At 41.2% G+C, this 11,258-nt stretch overlaps 1 protein-coding gene across 2 annotated transcripts in view; it reads left to right on the top strand.

Moving 5' to 3' along the window:
* The window catches only part of LOC134447300 (S-adenosylhomocysteine hydrolase-like protein 1), a 21,006-nt gene extending 11,761 nt beyond the window's left edge, over positions 1 to 9,245 (top strand). The window contains exons 8-17 of one of the 2 annotated variants that reach the window (XM_063196699.1): positions 318 to 434; positions 542 to 605; positions 1,504 to 1,592; positions 1,760 to 1,830; positions 2,569 to 2,663; positions 4,570 to 4,668; positions 5,356 to 5,424; positions 6,179 to 6,257; positions 7,422 to 7,542; positions 8,179 to 9,245. In XM_063196699.1, the coding sequence (XP_063052769.1) occupies positions 318 to 434; positions 542 to 605; positions 1,504 to 1,592; positions 1,760 to 1,830; positions 2,569 to 2,663; positions 4,570 to 4,668; positions 5,356 to 5,424; positions 6,179 to 6,257; positions 7,422 to 7,542; positions 8,179 to 8,185 (811 nt within the window). In that variant the 3' untranslated portion in view covers positions 8,186 to 9,245. Of the gene's footprint in view, positions 1 to 317; positions 435 to 541; positions 606 to 1,503; positions 1,593 to 1,759; positions 1,831 to 2,568; positions 2,664 to 4,569; positions 4,669 to 5,355; positions 5,425 to 6,178; positions 6,258 to 7,421; positions 7,547 to 8,178 lie in introns of those variants that run through there. The other variant, XM_063196700.1, reaches the window with a different exon arrangement.
* Positions 9,246 to 11,258: the final 2,013 nt, after the last annotated feature.

Below are 11,258 nucleotides of genomic sequence, written 5' to 3'. Positions count from 1 at the left end.
TCTAGAAGATGTTAAATCAACTCTGCAAGTGTTGACTTTTTTGTTGTGTATAATGCCACGTCTTACCCCTCTCACAACTGTTGTGAGGTGTGTGGATGTTTCTTTTTTTTCTTGATTTCCAATCCTTGCCAGGTCCTTTGAAGTGCTCTGTAAGGTGTGTGTTTGTAAATTAAATGGAATGACATGGAGCCTATACTAAGAAGTACAATGAGGACTAATGAGGACTTCAGGCTTTTCTATTGGATGATTTACCTCTTAACTTAACCTGGTTTACTCCAGAATCAGCTTCTTAGTATACCCCTATGATGTGTCTTCAGGCTGTACCAGCTGTCCAAAGCAGGGAAACTGTGCGTGCCCGCCATGAACGTCAATGACTCTGTGACCAAGCAGAAGTTTGACAACCTTTACTGCTGTAGAGAGTCCATTTTGGATGGGTGAGGGTTTTTTTTTTTTTTTTTACATCTGCAAACTTTTTATGTTCGGGAAGGTTCATGACCGTTTCAATAGACTGATCCTAACTATGATTGTATGTACTGTACAGGCTGAAGAGGACAACTGATGTCATGTTCGGTGGAAAGCAAGTGGTCATATGTGGATATGGAGAGGTAAACATATACATAGAGCGCATACGAATGTAACACTTATGTAGACGTTAGACACACAGTCTCTCTCTCTCTCTCTCTCTCTCTTTTTTCCAAACTCATGCTACTATAATTTATTTAATGCATTCTGACAATTCAGTTAAGATATCTGGGTATGCTTTATGATCTATTCCATTCTATTAATTCCAGATGTATTAATCTCTGTGCCCTCTTCATTTGTCTCAAAAACCCCCTTTGACCTGTCTGTGTGGGCAGTGCTGTGCTCTTTAGGTCGGGGAGGGTTGCTGTGCCTTTTGCATTTGTCTCACTCTGCAATATAATATAATATAATATAATATAATATAATATAATATAATATAATGTAATATAATGGTAATATAATGTGATATAATATAATATAATATAATATAATATAATGTGATATAATATAATATAATATAATATAATATAATATAATGTCTCTGTGTGCTGCTGTGTTGTGCTGTATAGGCACATGTATGGGCAGTCATGGGTGAGCATGGGCAGTCATGGGTGAGCGGTTAGGGCGTCAGACTTGCATCCCAGAGGTTGCCGGTTCGACTCCCGACCCGCTAGGTTGGTGGGGGGAGTAATCAACCAGTGCTCTCCCCCATCCTCCTCCATGACTGAGGTACCCTGAGCATGGTACCGTCCCACCGCACTGCTCCCCATGGGGCGCCACTGAGGGCTGCCCCCTTGCACGGGTGAGGCATAAATGCAATTTCGTTGTGTGCAGTGTGCAGTGTTCACTTGTGTGCTGTGGAGTGCTGTGTCACAATGACAATGGGAGTTGGAGTTTCCCAATGGGCTTTCACTTTATAGGTCGGGAACGCCTTCTGTATGTGTCTCACTCTCCTATATGTCTCTCTGTTGTGCTCCATAGGTTGGTAAGGGCTGCAGCGCTGCTCTGAAGGCCCTGGGTGCCGTTGTGTATGTAACAGAGATTGACCCCATCTGCGCACTGCAGGCCTGGTACAGTACAATAGGGTTTATTATTGCAGGCCTTTTGAGCATGGCCACCATGCCTGGAGCAGCGGAGCGGAGAGACGTGCACTCATTTGACCCTCTCTCTCTCTCTCTCTCTCTCTCTCTCTCTGTCTCTCTCTCTCTCTCTCTCACGCATGATCTCTTGTCTTCAGCATGGATGGCTTCCGATTGGTCAAGCTGAGTGAGGTCATCAGGAACGTCGACATCATCATCACATGCACAGGCATGTTTACAAAACACTCTTCTGGTTCCTACAGAATATTTTTTTTTACATTTTTGTATTTGTCTGTCTCAGTTGGCTTTTTTATTGCTGTTTTAATGTCTACTGATTCTCGAGTTCCTCATTGGCCATTTAACATTAAGGAAGACTGAATCATATTTTGTTATTATGTGAAGGACAGATAATGCACTCTCTAATGCACTATTATAAGTAATGCACTACTTATGCACGCTTATTATTTACATTATTGATTATGTACGTCAAGGGTGTCCAACTAAAATGCACACGGGACAATCAAAATCTTTAGACTAAGACTCAAATATGGACTGAAATCGTTTAATGCATGCAAAGCACATATATCACAAAAAACTCCCATCAGATGGATGGCTGTTCAAATGTGCCTGCACATATTGTTGTGTACATATGAATAGGAGACATCACTATTGATGACCTTCACTAGTATACTGGCCTTGGTCCTCACATAAATCCTGTGCATCACACACCAATTAGTTTAGCCATATAACTTACTACGTATTAATGGTGCATGTGGGTCAACTGTAATGTTGCACATCAGAAACGATCTCGCGGGCCAAATGAAATGACACTGTGGGCTGGTGTTTGACATTGGTGATTTACATGATGGAATAACAATAATGATAATAATAATAATAATAATAATAATAATAATAATATATACTCTAATATAAAATAATGTTTTGTGCTTTTTTGACTGGTGGATAGGCAATAAGAACGTGGTGAGGAGGGAGCACTTGGACCGCATGAAGAATGGCTGCATGGTGTGCAACATGGGCCACTCCAACACGGAGATCGACGTGGTGAGTGGCAGACTTTCCAGAATAGCAGTTTTGGGTAGGGGGGTGCACCGTGCTCACAATACATCCAAAACACTTTTTGCAGGTGCCAGACAAAGTGTCAGTTGAAAGAGGTAGGTCTGCTCTGCACACTGGCAATAAACTCCAAAAAATAAGCGTTATTATTCAAAAAGCCATGTTTCAACAGTGTGCAGACCTACGTCCTTCAAGACCTTCGAGGCTACACAAGAGCTCTAAGGTAGAGGGGTGCGGTGGTGTGGATGATCTTGGTCATGCTCATTGCAATGCTGCTAACAGTACATTCATAATAGGGACCATGTCTTAAGTGTTTAAATGTATAAAGCAAATATTTTTAAAATACTGTATATCGACAGTAGAAAGTAACCTGGGAAAAGCATGGTAGGGAGAGGAGATAATGGATTCCTTTTTTTTTTTTCAACTATATTTTTAGGGGCTTTTATGCCTTTATTTTGATAGGACAGTTTGAGATGGTGACAGGTAGACGACAGAGACAGGGTGGACAGAGAGACGGGGTGGGATCGGGAAATGACCCCGGCCGGACTCGAACCCTCGTCCCCGTGGGCATGCAAGCCCAAATGTGGGGGGCTTAGTGCGCTGTGCCACAGCGCCCCCCTGATAATGGATTCCTGACTACACATTGTACATGTATTTCAGCCATGCTCGCTAACTATTAATAACAGACAACTATGAATGGCAGACAGACCCTGCCACCAACGTTAAGTCCCTTTACAGTTCAAAGAGTGTCCCAGTCACCTATGACACAGATCAATCTTATTTGTAATAATAATATTTAAATACACCATGCACCAATATTTAAGTGCACCATGGCCTACAAAGCCTTGTTATGTCAATAGAGCACGAGAGCTAGTTACATAAAATTCAAAAGTAAATACAATTCCAAAAGGTCTTGTCAGGTTCTGTTATGGAATAGCATCTCGCTCTCTCTCTCTCTCTCTCTCTCTCTCTCTCTCTCTCTCTCTCTCTCTCTCTCTCTCTCTCTCTCTCTCTCTCTCTCTCACTAACACACACACACACACACACACACACACACACACACACACACACACACACACACACACACACACACACACACACACACACACACACACACACACAGGTATGCCCAAAAAGCAAACTTGAATTGAGATCTCTCTCTTACCCCTCTGTGTGTGTCCTCGGCTGCAATATGATCTCCAGTATTCCGTGCTCCTGGACACGAATGTTAAGGACACGAAATCTGTGTTCAGGAGCAAGGATTTTGCAAAAATTCTGTGCTCCTGGACACGGAATTGTTTTCCGTGATGGACACACAGAAGGGCTCTCTATACTCCCACAGCTCTATGTTTCCTCAGTCTTGTGTTTTCTCAGGATTTTTCAAATTTCAAATATTTTTTCTCAAAAAAACATTTCTTACTGACAGGTTAGTGTTAGGGATTTTTTTGGTCTGGGCACAGCTAGTATTCTTTCATTCAGTTAATGAATTTGATAGCCTATCAACCAACTGGAAAAGGTATTTCTAAAAAATATGTCTTTAATGACAGGTTAAGGTTAGGGAATGTTTTGGTCAGAACACAACTTAAATTGCTATAGCGTTACTTTGTTTAGGATTAGCATTTGGTATGTATTGTCTAATGATAGAGTTAACACAGTGCTGTGGGAATATAGATAACACTTGTTTTCCGTGATGGGCACACGGAAAACAATTCCGTCTCCAGGAGCACAGAATTTTGGAGATCAGGCTGGTCCTCCAGGCAAGCCTGCGTACTCCTGATCTGATATGTGATGGTGTGTGTGTGTGTGTGTGTGTGTGTGTGTGTGTGTGTGTGTGTGTGTGTGTGTGTGTGTGTGTGTGTGTGTGTGTGTGTGTGTGTGTGTGTGTGTCCTCTAGGCAAGCCTGCGTACTCCTGAGTTGACGTGGGAGCGTGTGAGGTCACAGGTGGATCACATCATCTGGCCAGACGGCAAACGCATCGTCCTACTGGCCGAGGTCCCACACACATTAAATTACATCACACACGCACACACACACACACACACACACACACACACACACACACACACACACACACACACACTAAATTATATCACACACACACACACACACACACACTAAAGTATATCACACACACACACACATACACACTCACTAAATTACATCACACACACACACACACACACTAAATTACATCACACACACACACACACACACACACACACACACACACACACACACACACACACACACACACACACACACACACACACACAGGCATCACATCTCTCTCACACACGCAGACACTAAATTACATCACATAATTACGTCACATAGACACACATTACATAGTACTGTCCACTTATCCATTCTGACAGTATAGATTATGTTATATTATATTATATTATATAATATTATATTATATTATATTATATTATATTATATTTAGAGTGCATAGCCATGCACTGTGTGGTTTGGTAGTACAAATACAGAGCATGTCATTATGTCATTATATGCCATCATACTACATTGTATTGTCGTTACTCTGTCTAGTGTCATGTGTTGTGTCTGCAGGGTCACCTGCTGAACCTGCTGCGATATGATATGATATGATATGATATGATATGATATGATATGATATTATATTATATTATAATGTTGTGTGTTGTGTTGTGTGTGCAGGGTCACCTGTTGAATCTGAGCTGCTCCACTGTGCCCACATTTGTCCTGTCCATCACGGCCACCACACAGGTACAGTACAGCACATCACCATAGCAACATCATAGTACTGGTAAAGTACAGGACATCACCATAGCAACATCATAGCACACCACACTGGTACAGTACAGGGCATCACCATAGCAACACCATAGTACACCACACGGGTACAGCACATCACCATAGCAACATCATAGTACACCACACACTAGGTGTAGTTTCAATGTAGTTGAAGGTCAAGATTGTGCACATCCCAGGAAAATGTGCAGGACAAAAGCTGACTGTAGTTTCAAAGTGAGAGGTCAGCACACTTGAAATCCTTTCTGTTTTCTTTTATTATTTAATGGCTGGATTATGTTTTGACTCCAGATATCTGAGAATCTGATGAAGACTGTGAAGTCGAAACATAATCCAGCCATGAAATAATAAAAGAAAACAAAAAGGATTTTAAGTGTGCGGACCTCTCACTTTGAAGCTGTTTCAATGTAGTTGGATATTTTTAAATGTAGATTTTCTTTTCTCCTGTTTAGGTGTTAACGCAACACGTAGAAAGAAATGAACATTTCTTCATGTGGAATCGGAAGGCCAAAACCAATGTGTTGTCAAAATATCCAGCTACGTGGAAACAGCACATTACTGTAGACCACATACCTGTCTTATGATCAGCCGATTCTGAGTTGATTGGATCAAGTAACAGTAACAGTGTCAGTAACAATGCAGTCAATCTTGAAAGGTTCTGTGCGTGTAGGGAGGTCATCTGTGTTTCTTCACTTCCTCCTTTCTATAGGCTCTGGCCCTCATCGAGCTGTACAATGCACCAGAGGGCCGTTACAAGCAAGATGTCTACTTGCTTCCAAAGAAAATGGGTAAGACCAGAGGGGGGTACTAACGGTCAATCCCATTACACCCCTTAGCCCTATGCCTTCCCCCTTCGCCTCCGTTTTGCGCGTCCACGTGTAGGGGTAGTGGCGTCTTGATTCACGTTCAGACAGAGGGGTAGGGCTACGGCGAAGGGCTTTCCACCCCTCCACGCGGAGATTTTCCAACACCACACTAAGGCCGACGGAGGGCTACGACAGATTTCCCTGAATGCATCGCGAATGCCTTTAAAAACTGGCTGCAAGCCGCGGCATCCACAACAGCACACAATTGTTTAAGTATTTTCGCCGCAATTGGCGGTTTTAAAGTGGTAATGATTATTCCATTGTACTAAGTTTAACATTGTCCTAATTTGTGATGGCCCTTTTCTCCGTGAAACGCACGTGAAAAAGGAATTAGTGATAGCTGTGAGTGTCATCAAAGTTCAAAGAAAAAGTTCAAAGTACTTTATTTGCCATTTGTGCATAAACTAGTAGTCCAAGCACATAGGAACTCTTGTGCAGGCCCTCTGAGTCAATAAATAGAATTAAATAGAAAAATAGGAAGACAAAATACATTAAAAAGTGATAAAAATCAAAGAGATCAAAAGAATAATAATAATAAAAAAAGGTGGATCAAATGTTTTTTTTGCCATCAAGTCATGCCGTGATTGTTGAAGGGGTAGGCTATCTCAATCCATAGGGGTTGCGTTTCAAGCCCTACACCTTGCGGCTTGGTTTGAAAGCACGAGGGGCAAGAGGAAGACGTAGGGGTAGGGGAAGAGATTAGTAATGGGAAAGGCCCTAAGAAGCTGGTTCAAACCAGGTTAAGTTAAGGGGTAAATCACCTAATGGAAGAACCTGGAGATCCTCTGCGTCCCATCTCTACCCTTTCCCCTTCTACTTGCACCTCACTTCGTTTGGAGTGAACTTCAAAAGTGAGTATTAGGGGTAAAAAACGAGTGGAAGCGGTAGGAATGGGACGCAGCCTTAGTATAAGCCCCAGAGATTTCTGTTTATTTGCACATAAAACACTCAACACATCACTAACCTGTGACTATCAGGAAGTGGGTGGTGGCTTTTATTTTGTTTTGTCATAACAAAATTCATGCTATATTTGTTATGGTTTTACACAGAAGGTCAATCATGGTTGAGATCCTTTTTCCTTTTCAGATGAGTACGTCGCCAGTCTCCACTTACAGACATTCGATGCGCACCTCACCGAGCTAACGGACGACCAGGCCAAGTACCTGAGTCTGAACAAAAACGGGCCGTTCAAACCAAACTACTACCGGTAAGACACCGCAAAATAAACGGGTACTACCGGTAAGACTGGCAAGACACTGCAAAATAAACGGGTTGACATTGGCTTTAATAAACTTGACTAACGTGAAGAGCAGCTGGGTGCTTATTCCATAAGAAGACAAAAATGGGAAGGACAGCACTCCTAGCTACTTTAGATTGTATTGCTCGTCATACGTTTTGGCTATAACGTTCTTCAGTATCGGGCAAACTGCCCAAACTTTTGTGTTGACCTCGGCTTACAAAAGTGTACTGATGATTTGGGAACATTGATAATAGGCTAAACTTCAATCATGTATCTCTTTCTTCTCTTCCCTTTATTCTATCATCTTTATCTTTGCTGCACTACATATTTACACACTGTACCATTGGGCCCCTTGCCTAGAAATCTAGACACCCCTAGCTCGCTAGGCTATTGGGCCCCGGCTTATAAGCTTATATTTAGCTTCACTCAGGGACCCTTTTATCCATACTGTTATAGGCCTATCTTTTCATGACATGTAATTGAAAGCAGAGTAGAGTTGAGAAAGTAGAGTATCATTTTTTTTTTAATCAAAATTATGATGTGAAGAGAAATAAACAATTCATTCATTCATTCATTTGTTCATTCATTTATCAAACATTTCAGATATTAGCAACATAAACGAGGAAGAGAAATGATGGACTGTGTGGAGGGGCCAAGAGCAACAGCAAGGGTGCCTGTACATCGCTAGTGATCTGCTGCCCCCTGCAGGACGACTCTGGACTTGCAGTTTTTATGAAGAAAAGGTCACACAGAGAAACTTTTTTTCAGCTGAATGACACTTTGATGTACCAATGGTATGGTTTTATACTGTAAATACTCATTCTATATTTTGAAAGAGTTCTTTCATAATGTCCATCTACTATTGCGCAATCTGTATCATCAGCTTGTATCATCACTTTGTATCATCACTTTGTATCATCAGTTTGTAACTTTACCTACACCATAAATCATGAGTATAATTAATTACATATAATCATATATAACAGAGCAGAGTAATATGGTAATTTCTATATAGTTGATTAAAATACAATATATATCAGTGTTGATAATGTTTGATTTCAAATCAGTCACTCTTAATATTTAAATGGAGTATGTTGTATATTTAGTTATATTTTATGTTTATTTCGCAGCTTCACCTAAAATAGCATAGTAAATACTTCACATGGAACAAATGGGAGGGGATATTCTGTGCCATTATAGATATGTAACGTAGTCATGGCTATTTAAGATTTAACACAGAGGGGAATCTTACCTTTCCAATAATACACTGTATGTTGTTTGCACAAAGTATTGAATCTCATGATTCGGTATGAACTAGAAAGTCTTATTTTAGAAGGGTCAGATTCTTCTTCAACAGTGAGACCCCAATTCTCAGGTAGCAGTGTTCTTAACATTCAGCACCGCATTTACAGCACAAGCTACACATTTTGCTTTTGACAATGATCTGAAACATGCCATTGACAGAGTCCAACATGTTGAATGCTGTACATGTCTTGTGTTGAGTTGTGTGGTGTGTGCCTGTGTCAATACTGCCTGTAACACTACCTGCTCATCATCATTCTACTGTAATAAGACTGTAGTAATATAACAATAGTAATACTGTATAATAATAACACATTAAACACTCCCAATATCACGCTGCAGCTTCCTGGATAGTACAAATGACGCAACGTTAAGGGATTTATTTTGTGTGTGTTGTGATGAACACGTTTTCTTCCACTTTGTCATGTCATTAGTACCCATAGGGATGTCTACTAGTGTCGTTGAAGGCTGGAATTATATCAGGTAGAGATACGGGAGCTCAGTGTATCCCCTGCCCTCACTGGGTGCACTGTGATGCTGCAGATGGATCAGCAATCTCATAGTGTCTTGAGGAACACTTTGCTAACAGCAAATGTGCATTTCATTTCGCCAATCTTGCATCCTTTCCTCTGCCTCATTGTTGTTGACCTGGTTTGAGTCAGTTTTATATTGTTCATTCATTTAGCCTCCAACCTCTTTTCGCAATCCACCCACCCACCATAGTCTTAGCACAGCAATGGATTTCTGGCAGTATTAGCGTACAAACTATTAATGGAAAATCGAACAATATTATTGGACTTAACAGTTGCAATTGATAGAAATCCACTGGACAGTAAATACATGTATTAGTTAGCTATTAATCTGTGGATTTCCAGGGTTTTTTGAATGCAATGTCCCTTTTGTCCGCGATCCCCCTTCATTGCCTCGGCGACACTCCTAGGGGTCCCGACCCCCAGTTTGGGAACCACTGGTTGTGTGCTGCAGATGGTTCAGCAATCTCACTGTATTTTGAGGAACACTTTGCTAACAACAAGGGTGCACATAATTTATCCAAACTTGGATCCTTTCCTCTGTCCTTCGTCCTCATCGTTGACCTGGGGCAACTCAGATTTCTATTGTGCATTCATTTAGCATTCATTCAAATGTGACATATTGCAAAGAAATTAAGCCTTGTGGCTCATGTGGAAATTTGAAAGTTGTTTCAAAGTTGCTTTGGCGACAAACGTTATTCTTCAGATAGATCACATTTGTATTCTCAATGTTAGATGGATAAAGTCAGTTTTATTTGCACATTCAAGTCGACAAAGAGAACAGAGTTTGGAGTTTGGAGAGATGACTCTCATGCTATGTAGTTGCTAAGGACAGAGGTGAGATGAAAGTCAGGCCAAAGCAATCGCTCACAGAGCATCACTCGGTGAGCATATGGCAGATTGCGGTCTGTCTGGTCTGCATGAGTGAGTGTGCGTGTCCTGAAATGAGTGCTGCCCGGCCTCCGCCAGACTACAGCTAAAAATACTGCCGAGTTCCAGGATTACTGTAATCCCACATGGTGGGGGTTGGGGCGGGGATATTTGGAGACAGGAGGGGAGAGGAAACACGCTTCCCAGATTTACAGTTTGGATGTGGTGATTTGGATTCTCAGTGGGAAACCACCACCATTTAAGCGACCCACCTTAAGGGCCACCTTTATAGAGGGAGGTGCAGTGCACTGCAGAACCACGCACCAAATAGTTTTACATCGCTTTTGGATGTACATTTTTTTTTTCATATATTCATTTATTTATTTTTGAGTTAACAATTCAAACAGTATTAACAGTTAGTTCATGGACAATCCAAGTAAATTACTGTAGGTATATAATATTCTCTCACTACTCGTCTATAGTGATGTCCCCACACACCAGGTTCTCCTCCTCTGATTGTGTTCTCGGGACTAAGAGGAGCTTGCCTTCGACAGATGGTTTGTTCACCCTATGGGCATCATTTGTGGTAAGGTTACCCATGGCAACCAGGAAATGCCCATTACAGCAGTGTTCATTGTGACCAGTCCACTATGTTTGGTTACATTACAAACGCAATCAACAGTTGGGGTCTCCAGAGGGGATACAGTGCAGTTTGCTATGGCAATAGGATAGAATTTGTTGAAATGTTTGAATGCATTTTTTCCACAGCAACAACCGATAACAATACTTCCACTACTCCTACTACTTCAAACTAATAATAATAATAATAATAATAATAATAATAATAATAATAATAATAATAATAATAATAATTCCTATCTCTGTTTTAAAATTATCCCTCTTGGCTGTGTCTCCTGTCGCTGTCAGCTGTGTGTGTATAATGGAAATGTCATTGCCTCTCTCCTAGTTGGCTTGTGACAG

The sequence above is a fragment of the Engraulis encrasicolus genome, chromosome 4, assembly GCF_034702125.1.
Source record: "Engraulis encrasicolus isolate BLACKSEA-1 chromosome 4, IST_EnEncr_1.0, whole genome shotgun sequence".
Lineage (NCBI taxonomy): Eukaryota > Metazoa > Chordata > Actinopteri > Clupeiformes > Engraulidae > Engraulis > Engraulis encrasicolus.
This window is presented reverse-complemented; position numbering and strand designations above follow the sequence as displayed.